Consider the following 26,344-nt stretch of genomic DNA (forward strand, 5'->3'; position numbering starts at 1 on the left):
TATATGAATTATCCAGATAACTGTTTCAAATCTACCCTTCAGTTAGCCTATAGATTCTTAGGCTAAAATTGGCTACTTTAAAGTTCAGACACCAGCTATGAAACATTTTTACTAGAATTCACTTAACCCAAGAACTTGAGAGATGAATAAAAGCTGTACAAAGGCAAACTTGGAACAAACATCCATTCATGGGATGAATTCATTATTTAAAATAGCTGCCAAAATTTGGAGCAGTTCTTATCTGCCTGGACCTCCCCTAATTTTAAACTATGATTGTAGATAAATCTTGCCAGCAGACATCACACTCAGAGTGAACAAAAACAAATGCAGATGTTAAGCCCAAAGATATTTTCCCCCCAGAGTCTTAATTCTTTTATAAAACATTCTTTCTTAAAAGATGTATATTCATGCTTTAAAAATACTCTGACATATACAATGTTTTTAAATCCAAAAAAGGAAAAATATATCTAATTTAATTTACATTAAGTTTAATTCAAAAATATTTTCACACTTGAGTGTGTGTGTATATGTGTGTGTGTGAATCCTTCAGGGAGCTATTGAAAATGCTAGTTCTTGTCCTTTCCCCTCCCTGGGTTCATTGTGATCCAGCAATTCTGAGGAGGGAGCAATATGAACCATTCAGACTGTGTTCTGAGAATAAATGGTTCAACTGAGTTTCTTAAGATGATCTCCACCTCTCTTCACAATATCAAAACTCACTTAAAAACAAAGAAAAGACAGTGATGCATATTCATGCTGCTATCGGTTTTCTGACTTTTGGAACCAGCCATCAATTTAGGTGTAATGTCCTTTTCCTGAATCATTCTTAAAAGAAATAGGAGATCTCACTTGGAAATAATACTTCCTCTAATGAGAAACATTTGTTTTGGGAGGTAAAGCCCACTCCATACCCACAGTCTGCGTGCCTATCACCTGACCGCACAGACAGACCTGCCAAGAGGGCAGATTCCAGCACTCTCCCACGGCTCGCCAGCTTACCTGACACTCGGTAAATTCCCCCACTGGTTGTCTTTATTTATAAGATAACTAATTCTGAAAGGTAATATCAGGTGTATTATTTCACCCCAATGCTCATTCTTCTTAGCAAAAGGGTTTCCAACTATAAAACTGGGGCTGATGGTCAAAGAGCTAGAATTAGAACCATGTACTACCTTTTTCTAGATTCACGGGTTCTTGGGTTTTAAAAGGGATTGGCGGGCTTCCCATGGCCCAAGTTAATTAATTTGGCAAGCCGTTCTGTGAAAAAAACAGGTCACTGGAGAAATGGACATGGGAGAGGGTGTGTAGCTTTGTTCTGCGTGGGCAAAGAAACAGAGGAGATTTTACCTTTTGAAAAGCATCATCTTCATCAAGCCTCTCGAAGGCCTGCGGCTGGTCCTCGGCCGACTCCACGATCACGAGGCTGCTTTTCCGAGGTGAACTCTCCTCCCTGCATTCGGGGGGCTCCTCAGGTTCCTGCACGACTGGAGAGCCTCCCCGCTCACTCGACGTCGGGGTCTGGAGATACAGCCTCTCCTCCTCGGGAGGGGTGACAATTTCCTCGGGTGTCTTGGCGGGGGAGCCAGATGTTCCCGCGGCCTTCAGAGTCTCTGACATTTCTGTCCCTGGGGTTGTCACGCTGAAATGGAAAAGCCCCAGGATACCATGAGAACACAGACATTTCTGCCCCCGTTGAAGAAAGGGAAGATGAAATCTGTCTTCATAGTCTATGGAAGTCTAAACATGTTTTCTAAATGTGGCCGAGAAATGAAATGTGAACAAAAATTGTATGTAAAATATAGTTATAGCACATTGATGTATCATTGACTGGGAAAGATGCATTTTAAAAGGATAAAAATTATCCTCAAATGTATTACCATTTCCTAATCTCTACAAAGTAGGGTAATAAATAATATGAGATATTAATAAATAAATAATTTCATCTTTCTTTGACAACTCAAGGTAATATTGATGATCTGAGGAGGTTTATGTAAGAAAGATCTGTGGACAATAAGGCTTCTGAAGCAAAACCAAAATTTGGCAAAAACTTTAGAAAACAATATATAAACCCCATGGTAAATATAGTTACCATAATCATAAATAGAGGGAGATTCTTGTTATATCTCTGGAAAATCGTTATTACTTGATAAGATCTTTTGGTATTAAAACTTTTTCTGTTGATATAGTTTAAGTAATGCAAACTTTATAATCGAAATTTCTTTTTTTTTTAATTATTTATTTGGTTACACCAGGTCTTAGTTGAGGCATGTGGGATCTAGTTTCCCATCCAAGGATTGAACCCAGGTCCTCTGCACTGGGAGCATGGAATCTTAGCCACTAGACTACAAGGGAAGTTCCTATCATCTCAATTTCTAAAAGAAAAAAAATGTTCCCCTACTTTATTATAATTTTCTGTCATTCTATAGAGGTTAAATGCCCTAAGTGCTTTTCTGATAGTCCCTCTTTGCTTCCCATCTTTTTCTTCTTCCTTCTCTCTTTTCCTGACCTCTCCTTTATGCTCTCCCCTACAATCTGCAGGCGGGTGAGTGAGAAGGCGGGGCTCTGTGGAAGGCAAGGTCATCTCAATGCCCATTTTACCCCCTTCTCCAGTTGCAGTGATTTCAGCATAAAGCTCACCCAAGGACAAGGAACCTCCTGACACACTGTTCTCGCATTTCAGGGCAGGGACACGCCTGCCTTTCTCAGGATCTGGTTGGTTTTCTAGACAAGTGTCATTTAAGAAACTTTCTTTTGCTTTTGCTTCAAGGAAGCCCAGAGCTTGAGTTCTAAGCTCGTGGCGCTCTGCAGCTTCCTTGAGCCAGCAGCTCTCCAGATGACTTCTCTCCATTCCCATTCCAACCTCTAATGGTCTTTCAGTCTGTGTGAGTGATCTGTGTGGCATTTCCGTGTTTACTGTCAGCCATCTCATAGCTGTGTTGAAATACACAAGGTGGCTTCCCCTGCACTGGCCCTGCTCATGCTGCACCAGTCAAAACACAACCAGTGGACACAGAGAAGTGAGGTGCAGCAAATACACAAGTAATAGCCGCATGGTCTACAGTTTCAACAATGCCTTCAGACACACCCTTGACCTTTGACCCCGTAAGGTGAACAAAGTGGATATTATTATCATAATCTGTAGATGTGGAAACAGAAACTCAAAGGGCTTAGGCATTCGCCCAAGGTCACCGAATTGGAAATTGGTTCAAGCAAACTTGTGCCATGCAATGCTGTCACATGATGTCTATTAAATATTTTGCTTCTTTTCCTCTAGTTCTGGCATTTGTTATTTGTGGGGTCATTTGAGAACTATCTGAAAACGCTTTATGCTTGGATATGCCTGGCACCCTCGTCATGTGGGCGGGCTGGAGTGACCCAGCACAGGCTTTCTTTTGCAACTCACAAGTATTCTTGCTGTTCAAGAGATGACTCCTCAGGCAGGTCTTGCATTTTCCCTGAGAAATCCTGTTGAACTTGCTCCTTGTGAGTCTGGGGAAGGAGCTCTGTTGTGGAGCCATCGCCCTCAGTTTTGGGGATGCCATCCTGAAAAGTGGAGTAACCAACAGAAATGTCTTCCTCTGAGACGATGGGAGGGTGGTCAGAGGTCTCGTCCTCTTTAGAAGCAGCATGCTCCTCTTTCTGTTTGTGCTGGGCAGTGCGTAGCTCCTCTTGCAGCACTGAGAACCCTAGAGTGGAGAATGATTCAAATTAAATGTTTAATTGAAGCGAAACTATATTAAGTAGGTATTTATTAAGTAACTACTACATGCCACGTCTGTGATAGGTTCATGGTTACAAAGTTGATAGAGGCACTGTGTCTGCTTTCCACCTAATGCTGACCATCTAGGGAAGCACAGGCAAGTAAGAAACATTAAAATGCACAATGACTGGGTCACCAGTGCTAGTTGATGAATACCAAGCACCCAACAGGGTTAAAGAATCAGGAAAGAAAATGCAGAGGGCGAGGCATCTTTAGGAGACTTAAAGATAAGCAGGAATCCCCTGCAACAGTCAAGGCATAAATCTACGTTGTAAGAAGAGGGTTAATAAGAATGCTAATAAAAATACTACTACTACTAGCTAACACATTCTGAATATTTACACTATACATCAGGTCCCATTATGGGCTTCCCAGGTGGTGCTGGTGGTAAAGAACCTGTGTGCCAAGGCAGGAGACATAAGAGACATGGGTTTGAATCCTGGGTCTGGAGAAGGGCATGGCGTCCCACTCCAGTGTTCTTGCTTGGCGAATCCCATGGACAGAGGAGCCTGATGGGCTACAGTCCATAGGGTGTAAAGAACTGGACATGACTGAAGCGACTTAGCTCAGCATGGGCACTATTATATATAGGTGCTTTGCAAGTATTCACATGTATTATACAACGCTCTGAGGTTAGCACTCTTTTTATGAAAGGTCTCTTAGTGGAATTTCATTATATCAAAGGGCAATAAGGAATCACTGAAAAATTTTTTGGCGGAGATGAGACTGACATTCATCTCTCTCTCTATTCACTCAATAGATATAATATGTTGAGTTTTATATCTAATAGGTGTTGTTTAGATGCTGGATACACAGTAGTAAACAGGACAGGAAAAGTTTCTGGCCTCACTGAACTTGCATTTCTGCAGATATATATTTATAATAACTTTTAGGGGGCAAGTTAGCCAGGGGAAAAGTACAGAGTAAAACTGGGCCAGCATTTCAGATAACCTCATCAGAAAAGGCTTCTTTTAGGAGCTGATACTTGAGCAGAGGCCTGAATAAAGTGAGAGAAAAAGGTACCTGATGATCTGAGGGAAGAACACCTCAGAATGGAGGGGACAAAAAGCCCCAGAGCCTAGAAGCCTGAGAAGACGGAGGTGCCCAGGGAGCAGCCCAGAAGTCAGGTGTCTCGGACTTGGAAAGAGGGGGAGAGATGGGGGACAGGACAAGCTATGAGGCGCCTGCTGACAATAATACATGCCATTGTGTGAATCAACATAATGTAAACTGCACAAAGACACTGAGGGAGACGACCCTGTGAAATGGGAAAAAAGGAACAAGAAGAGAGGGTATCATTTTAAGAAGAAGAAGAAGAAGAAGGGATTAATTTTCTGTGTCAAATGTTACAAGTGGGTAAAGGAAGATGAAGACTGAGTTGCTCAGTGCATTTGGTGATGAGGAGCAATTGGTGAATTTTGCAAGATTGGTTTCTGTTGAGTGGTGATGACCACACCTGGCCTGAATGGATTCTAGAGACAGTTCTACAGAGAACAGGAGGAGAAAAAGTAGAGATGGGAAAGTGAGACTCTTCTTTGGAAGAGACTTCCCATGAAATGACTGGAGAAACAGAACAGTCATACAGGGGGACATGTTGGGTGAAAGAAGATATTTTCTTTGCTTTGTTTTTTAAAGCTGGGATCTAGGAAGTACATTGTAATGCTGTAGAGCATGGTCTAGTACTAGGAAGACAGAGTGGGTCACTGCAGGAGTGAAGTCCATAGCTGGTAAAGAGGATGAAATCCAGTACGAAAGACGAGACGATGGTTTTAGCAAAGCAAGGGCATTTCATACAGCAGGGAAGGTAGACTATAAGCACTGAGGTGCACTTAAATCAGGAGATTTTGTGGTGAACGGATATGGTCATTTGCTTATAGTTATTCTTTTTTTTTTCTAAGGAATGTGAGTTATGATCAGGTTGGAAAAATGAATAGAAATATTGGAGGCTTGAAAGAAGAAGGGACAGTGCAAAAACAGTGATGAGATAGATAGAAGGAGAATGAGTCAGTGAGAATGGAAATGAATGAGGGTAAATTAGAGACATTTTCATATCAAAAACAAGGTAGGAACAATGGCTGGAGCTGCAGTGGGTTTGAAGGATGACTGTGTAGAAGCAAAAGAGGATGCAAGTATAATACCTCGAGTTAGGGCTTGGAAGTAGTGCAGTCACTGATGACTCAGTTTGGGTTGCAGGCATAGAAGCGGGTTACTAAGGTAGAGTGAAAGACACAAGCATCAGAAATGCCACCAAGGAGCTGAAGAAAGGGCACTGGATGGATCACCCATGTGGATGGTTGCTACTTGTGTGCATGCTGAGTCGCTTCAGTCACGTCCAACTGTGTGACCTCGTGAACTGTAGTCCATCAGATTCTCTGGTCATGGGATTCTCCAGGCAAGAATACTAGAGTGGGTTGCCACACCCTTCTCCAGGGGATCTTCCTGACCTGGGAATCAAACTCACATCTGCCTTTGTCCTCTGCATTGGAGGCAGATTCTGTACCCACTGAACCACCTGGGAACGTTGGGTCCCCTTTAAGTTCATATGCTGAAACCCTAATCCCAGTGTGATGATATTTGGACATGGTATCCCTGCTGCTGCTGCTGCTAAGTCACTTCAGTCATGTCCGACCCTGTGCGACCCCATAGACAGTAGCCCACCAGGCTCCCCCGTCCCTGGGATTCTCCAAGCAAGAACACTGGAGTAGGGTGCCATTTCCTTCTCCAATGCATGAAAGTGAAAAGTGAAAGTGAAGTCACTCAGTCATGTCCGACTTGTAGTGACCCGATGGACTGCAGCCTACCAGGCTCCTCCGTCCGTGGGATTTTCCAGGCAAGAGCACTGGAGTGGGGTGCCATTGCCTTCTCCAATGGTATCCCTAGGAGGGAATTAGGTCATGAGGGGAGAGCCCTCATGAACATGATTAGTGCCCTTATAAGAAGAGGCTAGAGAGCCAGCTGTCCTTGGTGTGAGGAAAGAACAAGAAGACAGCCGTGAACCACCCTGAAGAGGGCCCTCACCAGACCCTGAATATGCTATCACCCAGATCTTGAACTTCCAGTTTTCAGAACCAAGAGAAATAAATTTCTGTTGTTTAAGCTACCATGGTCTTCTGTTGGAGCTCACGGTTTTCGGTTGGAGCAGCTCACGATGACTGAGACAGTGATGAAACAACAAAGTATGAGCAGTTTTGGGTACCTAAAATGGGCAAGGAAGTCTCAGGGTAGTGAGGAGAAGAATGTATGACCAAAGACCATAGGTAACCCTCCAAAAAAGGAAGATGGTGGGTCTCATTGCCTGAATTAACCATATACAACAGACACACATACACACATAAGCTGTCTAACCTTCACTATGATCCAGTGCAATGGTCTGCTCAATCTCTGCATAGCTATGACTGATGCGCTCCTGGAGAGATTCTGTGCTGGTCTCCATGAGATGAACAATATCCATTCGGTTGATCTTGGTGAGACATTCAATTAGACTGGTATCTGGGATATTAAAGAAAAAACATTGATTACATCAGAGGGCTAGTCTTTTGAACTCTTTCCTTTAGTTGTCTTAGTGATTTTTTTTGTTGACACATTTTAAGTATAGGAAAAATTTACTAAAATTTTGATATCTCTACCAAAAACAGCCAAAGCCCAACTAAGGATCTTTGTGAAAGTAAGCAAACAAACAAGAGAAACACACAAAGTGGGTGACAGAGCATGGTGAGAAGCCCTAAAAGCAGAGTTACCAGACAACATGCAGGAGGTCCTGTCAAATGTGAACCTTAGATAAAAAACAATTTTTTAAGTAAAAGTATATCCCAAATATTGCATGGGATATACTCATACTTGAGATATCTGGTCTTTCCCATTCTATTGTTTTCCCTGTTTCTTTGCACTGATCACTGAGGAAGGCTTTCTTATCTCTCCTTGCTATTCTTTGGAACTCTGCATTCAAATGGGTATATCTTTCCTTTTCTCCTTTGCTTTTCGCTTCCCGTTTTTTCACAGCTATTTGTAAGGCCTCCTCAGACAACCATTTTGCTTTTTTGCATTTCTTTTTTCTGGGGATGGTCTTGATTCCTGTCTCCTATACAATGTCACGAACCTCCATCCACAGTTCATTAGGCACTCTTGTCTATCAGATCTAGTCCCTTAAATCTATTTCTCACTTCCACTGTATAGTCATAAGGGATTTGATTTAGGTCATACCTGAAGGGTCTAGTGGTTTTCCCCACTTTCTTCAAGTTCAAGAAAATTAGAGATCTCTTCAATCTCTTCAAGAAAAATTAGAGATACCAAGGGAACATTTCTCGCAAAGATGGGCTGAATAAAGGACAGAAATGGTAAGGACCTAACAGAAGCAGAAGATATTAAGAAGAGGTGGCAAGAATACACAGAAGAACTGTACAAAAAAGATCTTCACACCCACATAATCACGATGGTGTGATCACTCACCTAGAGCCAGACATCCTGGAATGTGAAGTCAAGTGGGCCTTAGGAAGCATCACTACAAACAAAGCTAGTGGAGGTGATGGAATTCCAGTTGAGCTATTTCAAATCCTAAAAGATGATGCTGTGAAAGTGCTGCACTCAATACGCCAGCAAATATGGAAAACTCAGCAGTGGCCACAGGACTGGAAAAGGTCAGTTTTCATTCCAATCCCAAAGAAAGGCAATGCCAAAGAATGTTCAAACTACCGCACAATTGCACTCGTCTCACACGTTAGTAAAGTAATGCTTAAAATTCTCCAAGCCATTCTTCAGCAATATGTGAAACGTGAACTTCCAGATGTTCAAGCTGATTTTAGAGAAGGCAGAGGAACCAGAGATCAAATTGCCAACATCCACTGGATCATCGAAAAAGCAACAGAGTTCCAGAAAAACATCTATTTCTGCATTATTGACTATGCCAAAGCCTTTGACTGTGTGGATCACAATAAACTGTGGAAAATTCTGAAGGAGATGGGAATACCAGACCACCTGACCTGCCTCTTGAGAAACCTGTATGCAGGTCAGGAAGCAACAGTTAGAACTGGACATGGAACAACAGACTGGTTCCAAATCGGGAAAGGAGCACGTCAAGGCTGTATATTGTCACCCTGCTTATTTAACTTATATGCAGAGTACATCATGAGAAATGCTGGGCTGGAGGAAGTACAAGCTGGAATCATGATTGCTGGGAGAAATATCAATAACCTCAGATATGCAGATGACACCACCCTCATGGCAGAAAGTGAAGAACTAAAGAGCCTCTTGATGAAAGTGAAAGAGGAGAGTGAAAAAGTTGGCTTAAAGCTCAACATTCAGAAAACTAAGATCATGATATCTGGTCCCATCACTTCATGGCAGATAGATGGGGAAACAGTGGAAACAGTGGCTGACTTTATTTTTCTGGGCTCCAAAATCACTGCAGATGGTGATTGCAGCAATGAAATTAAAAGACGCTTACTCCTTGGAAGGAAAGATATGACCAACCTAGACAGCATATTAAAAAGCAGAGACATTACTTTGCCCACAAAGGTCCGTTTGGTCAAGGCTATGGTTTTTCCAGTGGTCATGTATGGATGTGAGAGTTGGACTATAAAGAAAGCTGAGAGCTGAAGAATTGATGCTTTTGAACTGTGGTGTTGGAGAAGACTCTTGGGAGTCCCTTGGACTGCAAGGAGACCCAACCAGTCCTTCCTAAAGGAGATCAGTCTTGGGTGTTCATTGGAAGGACTGATGCTGAGGCTGAAACTCCAATACTGTGGCCACCTGATGTGAAGAGTTGACTGATTGGAAAAGATCCTGATGCTGGGAGGGATTGGGGGCAGGAGGAGAAGGGGACGGCAGGGGATGAGATGGTTGGATGGCATCACCAACTCGATGGACATGAGTTTGGGAGGACTCCAGGAGTTGGTGATGGACAGGGAGGCCTGGCGTGCTGGGGTTCATGGGGTCGCAAAGAGTCGGACAAGACTGAGTGATTGAACTGAACTGATGCTCATACTAGAAAAAGCATTTGTTGACTACCTGAAATTTAAATTTAACTGGGTGCTCTCTATTTTTATTTTCTGGCAATCCTGTCTAGAAAAATGGTAAAAGAAGGAAAAATTAATGTGGGCTGGAAGTTTCTAGGTAGGTCTTCAAAGAGATATTAAAGGAAGTAGCAAATTTAGACCAGCTGAAGGAAAAGAAGCAGTTACGGTTACTTCCCATTTTATTTGATGTGGTCAGAATATCCACTTGACATTTTCCCCCCATTTTAGTTATTTAGGAGTAAAGGAAGCAGGAACTGAATGTAACGTACCATCAATAAGACAGAGACTAATAAAGCAAGTGTTTGCTGTTAATATTTAGAAAACTTAAGGATCTTAATAACATTCCTGTTAGCAACCAGTGCTAGAATCACTTTTCACCACTTAATGCTGTTCACAGAAACACAGTACAAGAAGTTTTATGCAAGATGGTTATTTGAGAAATGCTATAGCTTCTTCTCATTTGCTTATAGTAGCACTTCAGATTGATGGCACCCGGCATAAAAGGTATTGAGTAAGACTTAGTTCTGCCTTCACCCTATTGCCTTTCATTTATAGCTCACCACCTACCTGTTGCATGTTTCCCATCCCTTTCTAGCCAGTACTTCAATAGTGCATGACTCTGATCCTGGAGGGAGTTAGGGTTCTCAATTCGAATTTGATGAATTTGCTCTTCAGTGAAGTCCAGTTCTCTTGCTAATTCTAGAAGAGAAAATACTTCTTTGTAAACACATTAACTTCAAAGTTTGAGTCTCAACACCTTGTCTTGTGATTTTGCAAATGATGTGTTCTTTGTACTGCTGTAACAGAGTTCATTTATGTTTTCCTACTTATTAGAAAAGACTCTCATATGCCTTTCTTCCTCTAGCACTAATCCTGGATATTTTCCTTACAAGTGGGTTTAGAATTGATCACTGTCCTAGTGGAAAAAGTAAGTTTGAAACAATGATTATAAAACATGTAAATTCAGGCCCATTTAATTCCAAAATTGAGAAGAGACCATTAATACTGGCTTATACTCTTAACCAAGATAATGGAAAATAAATAAGTGAAAACAGTAGAAGGGACCATGTCTCACTTTTAATCATAATTAGGTAATTTTCAAATACTATAAATCCTGTTTCTGAGTACTTGGATAAATATTGGTTGCAGTTATATTATGGTGGCTGGATAAACTCTTTTTTATAACACTATGTCATATGAATAAAAGGTGTCGGAAGCACTAAGTGACCTCGGGAAGAAGCCACAAAGTTCTTACTGAAAGTCTATACCATTAACATTCTACATGGATGCTAATGTATCGAGGCGGGTGTGTGTGTGTGTAAATGAGGTGTCCTCTTTGAGGGTAACTTGCTAACACCTCTCAAAATTAGAAGCATACACACCCTTTACCCAGCAGCTCCCCTTTTAGGGGCATGCCCCACAGCGTGTGAATGCTCAGGCGTGTCTGACTCTGTGCAGCCCCAGGACTTCTCTGCCCATGGAGTTCTCCAGGCAAGAGTACTGGAGTGGGCTGCCACTTCTTTTCCAAGGGATCTTCCCGGCCTGGGGATCAAACCCACACTTCTTGTATCTCCTGCATTAGCAAATGGACTCTTTACCTCTGAGCCACCAGAGAAGCCGGCCCATGCCCTACAGACACAGCCACAGAACTACCAGTGCTCAGAGATATTTACTGCCACCAACAAGAAACTACCTAGGTATCCATCAACAAAGGTCACTGATAAAATGGCCTCCTATACAGTGGGATTAAACATTTATTTAAAAGAATTACATAGATATTTCTACACTGATGGATTATTTATGAGAAATACTGCTAATTACACAGCTTATTTTTTAAATAATAGGCATAGATGTGAGCACTGCAGATTTTGTCTGAATACACGAGAAAGTGTTAGCAGTTACCCTTGAGGAATGGAGCTCGAAGGTAAGATGTAGGTAAGTGTGAGGGACTTATTTACTTTGCATTTTATACCATTCCATATGATTTTAAGGTTTGAATTTTCACCAGCTATAATAGATATTGCATTTAACATACATATACATGCATACTTAAAAGGCAAAATAAATAATTTGGAATGCTACCTATTTAATAAGTCAACTAGGGATATTTTGAGATCCTCCCTTCCTCTAAATTCCTCAATTAAATAAATATGATCAGTATTATTAAATTACTTTAAACTATTTCAGTCATTTTTTCTACATTATCAATTATCTTTGTTAAGAGTATTACGACTTCATACCAAATCTTTAAGAAACTAAAGGAGCTTAATATTAACTTTATAATGTTTTAATTACATAGTCTGTCAGTCTCCTCTGCCCATGGAATTCTCCAGGCCAGAATACTGGAGTGGGTAGCCATTTCCTTCTCCAGGATATCTTCCCAACCTAGGGATCAAATCCAGGTCTCCCACATTGCAGGTGGATTCTTTACTATCTGAACCACCAGGGAAGCCCTTAAAACTGTTTCAGTTAAGTAGTCACAAATGACATAAAAGTCAGACCAGAAAAAAATTCTGACAATATTGCTATAGTATGTTATATCATAGGAAAGATGAAAGTGTATACCTTTTAAATCCTGATTTGTAAATAAACCACATTGACTTTAGAATTCAGTTTGCATCAAAAAATTATTTAACATATAATTTCTAAACAGAAACATTCCTATTTCTCAGAAAATTAGTGAACATCTCATTCATATGTATTTTAACTTCCATTTGAAGTTAAGTTTAGTACTGTTCACAATGAAAATATCTGATACAACGTATCTAAAACAAGAAACCCTGGTTGAATTTCAAATTAAATTCTATGACAACTGCGTCTAACAATGGTTTTGAAACACAGTAATCTCTCCAAAATTTAGATATCCAAAGGAGGGTTGTGGGAGTTGTTTTGTTCTCAGTCTAATGTTCTATTATTCAAAATCCCAGAGACAATAAGAGGCTGGCCCTGGTTCACACAGTGAGTTGATGCAGACCCTGGATTTTTGAGTTCACAGTTTATCACTGTTTACACTATTCTGTGTGGTCTTCCTCAAGGGGGAAAAAAAAAGACCTTTCTCATTGTTAATGACACTTAGCTGATGCAAACTATGTCACTCAAACCAAGCAGGTTTTGTTGAAGAAATGGGTCATATGCATTTTACCTGTCCAGCTGAAGCCAAGGTGATCTGCAATATATGCCAGCCTTTCCTCAATCCGTTCCTGCTCATCCTGTTGATCTACAGAAGGTCAAAAACAGAATGGCCAAAAGTTGTCCATGACAGGAGAGGAACCACAATACTGATCATCCAAAGAAAGATAGTCAATTGTCCAAATATTTGATTACATCACAAGTTAACTATTACATTTTAAATCATATTAAATTGTGTGTTTGCCTGATTTCTGGAATGGAATGGGGGAATACATTTAATAAAAATCATGAAAACCATCTGCTTCCATATCTCTTTAATCAAGACTAGTCATTGGACATATTGCATAAGTTACTGATTTCTAGTAATCTTACGACTTTCCTCTTAAATTGTCTGAGAGGATACTGCCCACCCTAAGATACTCATCTTGCTCATCAAACAGCAGAAAAATCATAAATGGAATGGAGAAGTGGAGTAATTGGTTAGGACCTCCTATTATTGCCTGTGGTAGTATGAGATGACTTCCGAGTCACATAGCAAAAAATCACATCCAAGGTTCAAAAGAGACCTAGATCACGGGTTGATCAGACCATCCCGGTTTTTTCCTGTATGGCCAGAAACAATGTTTTTCTTGGTCCTGGTGACCTTGGAAGAAGGAAGAATAAAATGTACATAGTTGTATGTGTATATTATATTAGTATGTATATATGTCTTTTGGGCAAAGTTTCTGTCTGCTTACTACTAGGTAAACTCAGATAATACTCCCACAGACAACAATTTTGCCTTTTATTTTTAACTTCCATTAATTGATGGGCAGCATTTTAGGTCATGGTATCATGACATTTTTTATAATCCAAATTTAAGAATAATAGTCTTTATTGTAGAGATATTGGAAGACAAGAGGCTTCTTCTCAAAGCCATCTATGGTTTCCTTTTTTCATAATTCAAAGGGTCATAATCCCCTCACAGTCAACTTAAATCATGCAAAGTTTGAGTTTTCGTTGTCTGCTGCATTTAATCAGAGTCCATTCTCTATTCATCTGTCGCATAAATGAAAAGCATGCTTTTACCTTATGATTGCTTAAAGTATTTACCATTGGTATCTGAAATCCAACCTTTCTAAATCAAAAACAAATCCACAACAATTAATATTTCATGATATGTGAAATCTTCTTGTGCAAACGGCTTTGTAATGATCATAAAATTGCGAAGTACTAATTATTTCAAAGTACACAAAGGTAAGAAGAGAAAGCGATGAATCCTCATAATAACAAAACCAAACCAAATAAATCCATGTGCTTAATTTGAGGCTAAGCCTGGAAAGTCAGAACAACAAAACTCAAAACTTGCATGGCCTCACGTGCAGCAGCTAGAGAAAAGGCAAGATCCTGGTTGCCTGCCGATCATGTTTATGTTTTCCATAAGCATTCTCGTTACTCAATCTTGAGATTGTTTCCACGGACAAGAGTATACAGAGAAAGCACAAAACACAAAGGGTTTACACAAACATAGTAACCACTACAGAAAGCTTAAAGGAAATGAGACACAAATCACCAAATAAAACAGACAAAAAAAGCTATATCACATTTATGACATGCGTAGCACAGGGAATCTCAGCAGCTGGCAAATACCTTCAGCATTGTCATGGCCATTTTCATCAGGGATGCGTTCAATCAGAGTCTCAATGGACTCATCCCAAATGGGCCTTGTGTCAAAGATGTCCTCGGGAATTGAGTTCTCGGTCTCAACAGGTGGCAGATTTTCAATTACTGAAACTTCCAGGGCACTACTACTTTCATCATCTGAAACTAAATCTTGCTCCCTTTCTGACTGTGTAAGTCTATCCACTAACTTGGAAGCTTCATCACTAATCTCCTCAAAGAATTCTATGGAGTTCCTGTAAAGATCAAAGAAATGCTCCTTATTGTCTTTTGTGGGGCTTGTGGGCCCCCTGCAGGAAGATGTGGTGCTTTTGCTCTTTACTGGCAATCGGGATGCAAATATCTTTGGTCTTGTGACCCCTTCCTCTGATTCTAACTCAAGCTCCTCTTCCTCACCTGTGCTTTCTATTTCTGTCTCAATATAACTTCTCATTTTTACTGGACATTTGGTCTTCACGTCCAAACTGGCATCGGATTCAGATTTGCTTCTATCATCTGGTGTGCTGCTTGTCAAGTCCTGTCCCTGGGGACCATCTGTCTTCTTCAGAGGTGAGTCTAGATGTGAAGGTTGCTGCTCCACTCTTTGGGCAGGTGCTTTCACGGGGATTTTAGACTTTGGTTTTGCTTCATCTTCTTTACCTTCCTCATCCAGGCTGGGTGGTTTTGCTTCATCTTCTTTACCTTCCTCATCCAGGCTGGGTAGCGAATCTTCAGAAAGGGAACTCTCATATTCTGCCGATGGAGGTATTGAGGTTGAAGTGGGGATAGTCCTTACAGGGGTTTTGGATTTGCTCTCAGTAGAAGGCACATTCTCCATGGGTGCAGTAGGGATTTCAATGACTGATTTCTGTTCCTCTGGGGAGGAATCGGGAGAATCATCACCTCGATCTGAATATACAGACCTAGTGACTGTGGGAAAATCTAACTGAACGTGTACAACTTGTTCAGGGAAGTCAGGGCAAGTTGGCTGCTTCACACTGGACAGAGGAATGGAATCACCCATGTGCCTGGTGGGTAGGTCCTCAAGCCCTGTAGAAGGAGCCTCTTTCATGGATGTTTCTATGGAGGCTGAAATGTCTATTTGGGAGCTAAGTGGGGTATCTGAAGTGTGTATTTCTTCTACCTCCTCACTCAGGTCATCTGGGAGTAACTCTGCTTCATCGTCCACTGTTTCTTTTGATTCTGAGAGTGTTAATGACTCAGCTGATGTTTCCGCCTGTGGGGGCTCAGAACCTGTGCCCCCTTCTTTCATGTCTTGTGAGAGAGTCTCTTCCCTGGATTCTTGCCCAATTTGGAAAAAGTGAAAGCTTTCATCAGCATAGGACCTTTTGGTCATATCAATGGCACCACTTCGGGTCATCTCAAACAATTTTCCTTCCTGAAAGAGAAATGGATTTTGCTCACTGGTTGGGGTCCCCTCTTCAGTTGGGGTCCTAGCAGGAGTGGTGTCAGGGGTGGTACCCTGCGATTGTCTGTCTACCATCAAACCAAATATCTTCTGTTCTTCCTCTTTCACCCGAGCCTCAAAGGCTTCGTCATCCTCACGAATTTCACTCCAGGAATCAGAATCCACATCAGTTTTTGTGATGATGACTTTGCTTATTTGTTCACCAACAACTGTTGATGTTTTTGGTGCAGTTGGCTCCATAGACGAGGAGGCTCCATCTGACTGTGTTTCCTGCAAGGTACTCTCTTGTTTGGATTCTACTTCCAAGACCTGATCTTCAAAATTAGATTCTTTACTTGAAACAGTTTCATCAGAGGAGCTTGTCTCTACTACCGCTTCAACAGAGGATGTGATGCTAACAGAATACTCTTCAGAAGAATGAAAACTTGTGTGTCTTGTATCTGTTTGGGTTTTGCTTTCTTCACCAGAGAAAAAAGATTGAGAAGGAACATTTTCATAAGGGCTTATGATTTGAGGATCATAGATTTCATCAGTCTCTGTTAGGTCTGACACTGGAACATCCAAGGATGATCTATCAGTTTGAGTAGTAATGAGTGAATCTTGAGTGGAACAGTCCTCTGGTAAGCTCTCAAAAGCTTGGTCAGTTTTTGTGACCTCCATTTCTGTAGCAGAAGCTGTAGAGACCATGTCTTCATCTAATCCTTTTGCTTCAGATGCTGGACAGAGAGGTAAAGAGGAGAAAGATGAAGAGCTTTCACTGGGGGGATCTGCTTGTGGAGATTCGACTCCAGGAATATCAAGCTCCTCTTCTAGGTCTTTCACACCAGTGTCTTGGAGAGCTAGTGATTCCTTATGGATAACTAGCTGCTCACTGACATCATCACTAGGGGAACTGCGGAGACCCGAAGAGACAGGAACGGCTGAGTTGCTAGAACTCCCAATCTCACACCCAAGGCTATCACAAAGTTTTGGTTGATAAGTATCTCCATTCAGATCATCATAAGATATCTCTGGCCCATCAGTGGCAGGAGCATGACTGTCTTCAGGTAAGCAAGATTTATCATCTTTTTCTTCTGATTTATCTGAATCTTCCTGAGCATCTTCATTCATCTTAAAAGTGTATTGTTTGGAAACGATAGGCTGGAATTGTATTTCTTCAGGACTGGAATTTGAGTCTATGCTGGATGGAAGTGGGGAAGGAGGCTGCACACGAATAACTGGCTCTGCCAAGAGGCCTGAGTCAGCACCTTTCTTCAGCTGTGTCAACTCAGGTTCACTTTCTGAGGAGGAAGAAGTCTTCCTGCCCTCTGTTGTCACTACCACAGGAGCATCACTTTCATCCTCCACACTTTCTGTGTGTTTTGGTTCATCCGTGTCTGCTGAACAGTCGACATCTGCATCAGAGGATGAAGAAGATTCCTCCTGCTTGGGTTCCCTTTTGTAGTCCCTTTTCTGCTTTGCCTCTTGCTCAAGTTCATCAAACGTTTTGACTTTGGTCACCATTTTAAACATTTCCTCTTCCGGCGTGAACCTCTTTTTCTCCCCATTTTCTGAGTCGTCCTCCTCCGCACATTCAGGAATCACAGCCGGTTTTGGGGTGCCTGTGTCTGTGGTTTTGGGCGTGACCTCATAGCTAACTTCTTCAGAGCTGGGGGTGTCTGGGGAAAGGGGGCTCTTGCCCGAGCTCTCCATGAGTGACGTCTGCTCGAGGCTGTCATCCTCGGCACTGCCGTCGGGGTCTCGGAGGAGCCGGGACCGCACAGAGGCCACTTCCGTGAAGAGCTCGGTCTTGGCAGCAGCTGAAGGAAGAGGAAAGTGACTTGGGAGGATTCCAGCCTTCATCTTTGGTTCAACAGGGCTGCTTTCAAGAGAGTCACGGCAAGGGGATTCCTTCAGAGGACTCGGTTCCAGAGAATCGGGAGTTTTGTGTGAGGAGTTATCTTCCAGCACAGGGCTGGCCTCCAGGGAGTCTTTGTGGCTCACAGCGAAGGATTCATCAGCCCCGGGGCTGAAAACCTCACTCTCGCGGCTAGGGAGTGCAAGTTCTAACCCTTGGGGACTTCTAATGGCTGCCTGGGGCTTTGATTCAGTCCCTGAGCCTGCCTTTACAGCAGCCTCGGACAACTGCGAGGCCTCTGCCTCCTCTGAGGGCTTGGTGGCTGTGGATTCCTGAGCTTTGGTATCAGTTTGCGTCTCATAGGCTGGACTAATGTGTGCAAGTGGACCTTCGTCACAGGTCACTACCTCAGTCAGCCCTTCAGGTGTTTCTTTTGCTAATGATACACTTTGACCACCAAGGCTGTCACCTTCTTGTGGGGGGCACATGTCTTTGGAAGGGTCTGGGGTGGCCTCTGTCAGCTGACACTCAGCAGAGGACTCTGCGGCCTCGGTGACTGCAGCACCTTGCCCTTCAGAACCGTCGGCAACATCTTTGGTTGAGGGATGTCCTTTTTCGGAATGACTTTCTGGTGGTGGTTCTAACTCGGTAGCTTCACGTGTTTCCCCAATCTGCTCCTCACTTTTCTTTGGCGAGAAGGCAAGGCTCTCTGGGCTTGTCTCGGGGGTCTCGGCTAGGCCCTCATGCTTATAGCTTTCCTCTGAACTAATCTGAGGGGTCCCTTCCATCAGGCTGCCACACGGAGAATCGGCCACCCCTTCAGGCTTCAGGCTCTCAGAACTGCCATGTAAAGCGCCACTCTGCAAAGACAGGGCTGGGAGGAACTCATCTTTCATGTAATCTAGTGGAAATGTTGTGTTGAAAGGACTAGTGAGCACTTGGTCTAAGTGAAGCTGTGCCTTCTCAGGCTCCTCACTCATACGGAACTGCTGGTATTTATCATTGTCTTCCAGTTCTTGCTTAATGACGTCAGAAAAGTCAGTGGAGGTTTTCCGGTCTGGGCTGATCTGGAGATCCATGTCTCCCTGGTCGTCAGCCAGCTTTTCTTTGGGGACTTCGCTATCTTTATGGCTTTCTTCTTCAGGCACTGGCTGAACAGGTTCGGGTGTTCTGTGGTTGAGAGATTTCTCCTTTTCTCCAGCCCCATCTTCTCTCTTAAACCCTGTGGAGGAAGCACGGACTGCTCTTCTGGGCTCTGAGAGTCCTGTGACCAGGAACCTCTGGCCTCGTTTGATTGTCTGACTCTCCATTTTCTGCGTTTCTCTTGGGGTTACTGTCGGTCCCTTTTCCTTTTCCAGCCGACCTCTGCCTTTTTCTTGTGGCTGTTTTTGTTTTGCAGATTTGTGCTCAAAGAGTCCGGTCTTATGTTTCGATGGGTCCTGACCTGACTGGAAAGCTTTCATCAGCTCCCGAACAGACATGGTCTCCTCGATTCTTTCTGTTTTTGAGGTGGGGGAGACAGGTGGTTGTTTGTCTGTTTTCCCAGAAGGTGACACTGGCAGGTGCTTCTCAGTCTTCCCGGAGCTTGAGACAGGAGAATGCTTTTCCATCCTTCCCGCGGGTGACACCGGCAAGCGTTTCTCTGTTCTGCCAGGAGATACTGGCGGATGTTTCTCGATTCTCCCAGAGGGAGATCCAGGGGGGCGTTTGTCTGTCTTACCTGACGGCGAAACAGGTGGGTGTCTTTCTGTTTTTGCAGAAGAGGACACCGGGGGGTGTCTTTCAGTTTTGGTCGAGGGTGACACGGGTGAGGGTTTGTCGGTTTTACTTGAGGATGACACGGGTGAGTGCCTTTCCGTCTTCGCGGAGGGTGACACCGGTGAGTGCCTTTCCGTCTTCGCGGAGGGTGACACGGGTGAGTGCTTCTCGTTCTTACCCGACGGTGATAGCGGAGGGTGCCTTTCTGTTTTGGCAGGGGAGGAAAGAGAAGTGTGTTTCTCTGTTCTAGAGGCGGCGGATGCTGGCGCGTGCCTCTCTGACTTCAGAGAGGGGGATGCAGCCAAATGTGTCCTTTGGGTTATCTTTTTTGGCACATCCTCTTTGCCTTTGACTCTGACAGGCAGCTTGCTTCGACCTTTCTGCTCATCTTCCACTCGTTTCTGAAGGGCCTTCACCTTGTCCTTTATGGAACCAATGGGCGTTTCCTCGATCAAAGGTGACGTAGCTTTGACGGCGGGAAGAGGCTCGGGGGCTGAGCCTGTGTCTTCATCTAATGACTCTTCTGAACTACCTTTTTTAACTTCTGTTTTTTCTGCACTAGCTGGTGAACCATCCTCTTTCTGCTTCTGTTTCTCCTTTAATTTCCTTCTCACCGGCTTCTTTATCCCCAGGCTTGGTTTGGGCTGTTTCTGGGTACTCTGCGTCTCCTCTGAGGGTGCATCTTTGCCTTCGCTTTCTGAGCGCCTGCGGGGACCCTGAGCCTCACGCTTCTCCCCCACCATACCTCGCTCCCTCTGGGGCTGCTCTTCGTGAGGAGGCACGTAGGAATTTAGATCCTCAGTAAGGTAGTTCACTAGCCCCGTTGAGTCTTTCTCTACTTCTGCTTTGGTCTCTCTCTCTAGTCTAACCTCTACACATGGGTATTCGGTGATCTCTGAAGATGCTTTCCGCTTAGCCTCCTCTATCTCCTCCTCACTGACAATGACCCACTCCTCTTCCACTAACTCTCTCTCTGGCTGAGACCTCGGCACACTGCCTTCATCTCCTGTGCAGGTTCCGCTTCTCAGGATTTCGTTCACCTTCTCTAAGTCCTCTTTAACTCTTTCAACAATTTCAAAAGGCTCCCCTGGCTCTTCCTCGGCAGCCTTCACCAGCTCCTTCACTTTGATGGAACCTGCCCTATCAGATCCATCTGTGGTCAAGATGGCGGTCATTTTGATCAAATCTTGTTTCATCTCAGAAACTTCAGAGAGCAAGTCCGGACTTGCCAGGACAGGAACTTCATTAACGAGGTGACTTTTCAGGACAGATGTTTCTGTAGATTCTGTCTCATCATCTTTGATGTGAATGGAAAAACATCGAAAGTAAAATGGAAATCAAAAAAGATATTGGCAAATGTAATCAGGACTGAAACGACACAGTGTCTTTTCCTGTCGTGGCGGGAGGGACAACAAAATGGGCTGGGAATGGTGGATCCACAAGGTCTCAGGATACAAAAGCAAAGCAAGGCTAACGGAAAAAAAAACTGAAAAGGAAAAATGAGCAGGAAATAACTTGCTTAATTTTCTCACTTGTAGCACATCCACACATATAACAAAGCTTTAACAAATAATCAAGACACACACAATCACAAAACAAAGAACGAACGCAGTGAAATTACACAGATATCTCAAGATTGTTCAGATGTTACAGATCAATGTCGAAAAAAAATGAATATGGGAAAAAAAGGAAAAAAGCATTAGAAATCGCAGATAGTTGATTTCCTCTAGGAGAAAGCCAGTAGTAGCAAACTCAGAATACTTCCTAATGCTGTAATATACATTATTTAATCATAGAAAAATCTGGAACGCAGCATGTTTAGTTCTGCCAATATACAATGACTATATAAAATTTATCTGAATCAGCTGCAAACCGGCATTTCATCTAAGGGAAATTCACACCTAACAATGAAACAAACAGTCTTGTGCTGAGAGGCATGGTCCTTTCCTTGGAGCAACCTCCTTGCTTAGACACGTAATGGACAGACCAAGGAGGGAAAGAAAGGAAAGGAGAGAAAAACAACAAAAACGATTGTGATCAAACTTATATGTGAGTCCAGAGTTAAAATGTGATGCATGGCAACCCAAATCAGAGACAGTCACACGGGACACACGCACAGTTTATGTAAGCCAAGTTATTTCCATGCAAAGCAAAGGTGGACTAAAACTGGTGGGAGAGGCAGCCTTGCTGAAATGCACGGGCAGGAGGATGGTGAGAAATTAGAACAAATGTGGAAAACGTTACTATGGTGAAGCATATTTATTTGCCTAAAAGTCCATACACAAGATGCTCAATGCAGTATGTCTGAGGCATGGGTAGTGGGTACCTGCATCCATTAAAGTAAGGAGGAAAACTCAAACTCTTTTAGGATTTACTCATGAAAAGACCTTAGTTCAAAAAGTCCTTTCAACAGAGCCCTTCTTTGGAGATTATTTCATACCTGGATGAAGATTATTTTAGGATTGTTTTTACACTAAAAGAAAACCAAACATGGGACTTCCCTGGCAGTTCAGTGGTTAAGAGCTTCCACTACAGGGGATAAACATTTGATCCCTGGTCGGGGAACTAAGATCCCACATGCTGCATAGTGTAGCCCCCTCAAAGGGAAGCCAAATGTAAGCCTATATTTGAAAATTTTTAAACAGTCACAATACCTTGTGATTCATTCAGGAGGATTAATGGCACTATATCAATAGAGTAACCTTTTTTTTTTTTAATGATTGAGCCAGATGGATGAATTTTTAATTCCTATAAGCTTGTATCTAAGGAATAAAGGGTCATTTAAATAAACATATTAGTACCAAAGAAAAAAGTGGAATAATAAAATCTCTTTATAAAAAGGAATTAATGAAAGCAATAATAATGTAAAATTTTTTATAAACATAGTGCCTTCTCTTGAGAGAATCAATATTTGTTGAGATATACTCTGTGAAATGCGCATATAAGGATATATTTAACTTATATTAATACAGATTTGTTCAGATATAAAACAATGAAAACATCCAGAATTTTAAATATGCTAGTCCTAAACAATGATTTATAGTGGGGAGTAATAGTGGTTAATAATGGCAACTAGCTTGTATCTTACATCATGATCTTAACCCTCATATTTAAGAGGGTAAGGAGACTCAACTAATTATTTAAAAAACTTACACAGTAAATTACACTGTGCTAGGTAGGACTTCAAGAAAGCAGGGGAAAGTCCAAAGAGTACTGCATTGGGCCTAAAGACCATATTAAACATACTTCTAAGTTTTCTCCTTTAGTGAATAGCACTGTGAAATACAGTGAATCAAAATAAATCTTAAGATGAATAAACATTAAAAATCAGATTTTTTTCCTAAAGCATTTGGGGCATAAGAGTAAGAAAGAATCCTGAAAAACTCAACTTCTTCCACACAAGAACGTAGTCATCAGAAACAAGCCAACAAACTGAAAATTGAACTGAATGTTACAAACCTAAAATGAGCTCTAACATAGCTCTTTCAATGTCTATAAAAACCAGTTCTTTCTGTACTATATTATGTTTAGGCTTTGCATCATTATTTAAAATTAGCCCTATTATATAGACTTATGACATACTGTTAAGATTAGTAATTTCATCCAGGAGGTTTTCATTTTTGCTTTTCCTGGTTCTTACTTTTTCAGAACACTTTTACAAAAGTCTGTTAGACCTCAGCCCTAGAGAAGTCAGTTACACTTCACCACAGTAAGAGGTGCAAGGGGTGGGGGGGTGAGGGGCGCATTAGCTTTAGCTGAGAACTATTAAGACAGTATCACTTTTGCAGGTGTGGCCTATATAAGTAATGAGCTCTCTACTGATGTCAGGGTTGCTTGATATTAAAAGTGATACTGTCACATCAGAGCTTAAAAAAATGAGATGACAATGTTATGCTAACAAATGGACAAAAACGTTAGGGTGAGTTTCTAAACAAGCATAACAGCAAAAAGCAGGGTTAACAGGGATCCAAAAGAAAGTGAATGCTTAGATGAATAATCATTGCATTTTACTGATAATTTGCTCACAAATTAGATATATTCATAATTTAACTGGCCAAGCTGCTTTTCCAAAAATATATTAATGATTAATAAGGATAATATAAAAATATAATTATTATAGTGGTTAGTAATGGCAACTAGCTTGCATCTTAATTCATGCTTTTCTTTATTGTAGCCAGCTTTCAAACAAACTCAGTTTTATTTGAAATCTTACTTTTTTCTGATGTCATATCGATCTGAAAGAAAAGATACATAAATTGAATGGTTACAAATAGTGTTGTGTCCCACATCCCCGATTTACACAATAAACTCTACCATAATTATAAGCATGGGAGACACCATAAGTTATAGGAAGGTCAGAGTAATTTGCTACAGTTCTTCCCAAGAGTGTCTTTGATTCTTATCCTAACTTTGGAAAAAATAAATCTGCTCTCTAGACACTATGGGTACAAAGTCCTTTCCAACATGTTTCTTTGGGAAGATATGACTTAGAGGTGTTTGATGTTAAAAATATGCATTAGGGAAAAGGGCCAGGAAAAAAAAAAGTTAAGTAGGAATAAAATAGTAAGTGTCAATTTAGTTGAGAAAAAGCAAAGAACATGCCAGGGTGATATGTTCTATAGAAACAGTTTCATTATTAGTTGCAAGACAGAATTCCAAATCCCCAAAGTAACACAAACTAGATCTATTGCACTGAATAGTTCCTGAAAATATTCAACAGGAAAATCGTAAGCCTAATAGAAAAACTCATTTGGATATAATAGCAAAGCTGGTTTCATAATTTTGTTGCTCTTTCAACAAAGTATGTAGGTACCATTTTGACCAGCCTGGGGATCGAGTCATCAACTACAGAAGGGAAATTGAATATGTGAGACAAAGAGTGACTGTAACCTGAAGGTAAGAATGGCTTCAGTCTTGTAAGTTTATTGTGCATCTGGCCATACATGGTAGGACAATGAGTCTATAATCACCCCTCTCATCCTGCTCCACGGCTGGTATGAATAAAGAAGGGAATTGATGGGTAGTCTCTGAACTGATAAAGGCCTTAAATTTTAAGCTAGTGAGCACAAGGGTATTTATTATGTTTTTCTTCATAGCTTTGTATTTCAAATCCATCAGAATAACATTAAAAAAGAAAACTGATATATTTGAAAACATTTATGTGAAACAAATAACAGTTCCATTTGTCTGTCTTAGAGATATGAAGCAATATGTTAACTAAGTATAAGAACTTTTTCAATAATTTCTTTCATTTCTATAATGCTTAGGCAGTTTCAGATCTTTATTAGGAAAACAAACACATACCTTCTTTGACTATCAAAGCAGGTATAATTCAAATGGCTATTTATTCAAGGTAACCTCTCTAAGACTCATTTTTTTCATCTGTCATATAGCACCTATGGTATGACAACATACATCTTTTAGCATGACTGTGAGATCACTATTGATGGGGTATGTGGAATACTTAATAAAATGTTTACCTTAAAGGAAGTGCTAATTATTAGTAGAGTTCTGCATTACAATATTAGTATAGTAAAAGGGATGAACTATATGCTCCTTTTGATTTCAGTGGTTCTCAAACTTTTTGTTCTTGAGACTCCCTTTATACTCCTAAAAAAATACTGGGGAGTCTGAAGAATTTTTGCTTATGTTTAACATATATAAATATCTATCTGCATTACAAATGAAAGCTGAGAAAATACAAGAACCCAAGTGTAAACAAGCACACATTCCATAGTGTCAGGGTGATAATGTCATCATATGCAACTCAGCCTCTGGAACACTTCTGTGCAGCTTGTGAGGATATGGGGGCTAAAAGGCAAATGATGACTCAGTACTAAGGAAATAGTTTTCTCCTCCCAGCATCTCCTGACCAACCTTTTGAGAACCACTGAGTTTGTGGTTTAGTTTTCAGTAGTTGGTAGAGAAATCTGTATTACTGCACAGATAGGTAATAATTTATAGAGAAGTTTTACTGTCCTATGAAATCAGTCCATAACATGAGAAAACAGGCTCAAGGAGGTTAAGTAAAATCGTGACCCTTCAATTACTAAAAACAACTGTATAACCCTTCTCTGTTAATCATGTGCTCTTATCAGTGGTTATAGCAATGACACAGCCATTAACAAGCGACGATGCCATATAATTACCTCTTCCTCCTGTTCTTGATCTGACTCTGATTCCTGGCCACCCCAAGATGCCATGCAAGATGGAGAAAGAGAGCAGGAAGAGTAAGAGAGTATTTAGAAGAAAAGACAAGACTAAATACCCTGACAACAAACATCAACAGGCAAGCATACGGTTAGCATTTGCATATGTTTTCTTACTAACAGTTTACAGAAGACAAGCACAAAAATTAAAGAAGATTGATTTAAATGCAAACATCTGTAGATTCAAGAGACAAAAGAAAGAACCAAAATTATAAATATACTAATCCATTAGGCAAAAGAACTAATATTATAAATGTACTCATTTCAGATGTAGGTTACCAGCAGCTACAAAGTGTGACATTTCATGGATTTGATGGCATATGTCTACAGAAATGGTGATGATAATATCTCAGCATAATATCTTGATGCTTTTGAACTGTGTTGTTGGAGAAGACTCTTGAGAGTCCTTGGACAGCAAGGAGATCCAACCAGTCCATCCTAAAGGAAATCAATCCTGAATATTCATCGGAAGGACTGATGCTGAAGCTGAAACTCCAATACTTTGGCCACCTGATGCGAAGAACGGACTCATTGGAAAAGACCCTGATGCTGGGAAAGATTGAAGGCAGGAGG

At 41.5% G+C, this 26,344-nt stretch overlaps 1 protein-coding gene across 3 annotated transcripts in view; it reads right to left on the bottom strand.

The window, feature by feature from the left end:
- The window catches only part of ANK2 (ankyrin 2), a 346,470-nt gene that overhangs the window by 10,133 nt on the left and 309,993 nt on the right, over window positions 1–26,344 (bottom strand). For all 3 annotated transcript variants that reach the window (XM_061164158.1, XM_061164159.1, XM_061164160.1), the window contains 8 exons: window positions 25,712–25,744; window positions 23,776–23,797; window positions 14,530–20,859; window positions 12,914–12,988; window positions 10,339–10,470; window positions 7,106–7,249; window positions 3,404–3,686; window positions 1,348–1,639 (listed from right to left, as the gene is read on the bottom strand). In XM_061164158.1, the coding sequence (XP_061020141.1) occupies window positions 1,348–1,639; window positions 3,404–3,686; window positions 7,106–7,249; window positions 10,339–10,470; window positions 12,914–12,988; window positions 14,530–20,859; window positions 23,776–23,797; window positions 25,712–25,744 (7,311 nt within the window). The remainder of the gene's footprint in view (window positions 1–1,347; window positions 1,640–3,403; window positions 3,687–7,105; window positions 7,250–10,338; window positions 10,471–12,913; window positions 12,989–14,529; window positions 20,860–23,775; window positions 23,798–25,711; window positions 25,745–26,344) is intronic.

This window comes from Dama dama, chromosome 17 (assembly GCF_033118175.1).
Source record: "Dama dama isolate Ldn47 chromosome 17, ASM3311817v1, whole genome shotgun sequence".
In the NCBI taxonomy this organism is placed as follows: Eukaryota; Metazoa; Chordata; class Mammalia; order Artiodactyla; family Cervidae; genus Dama; species Dama dama.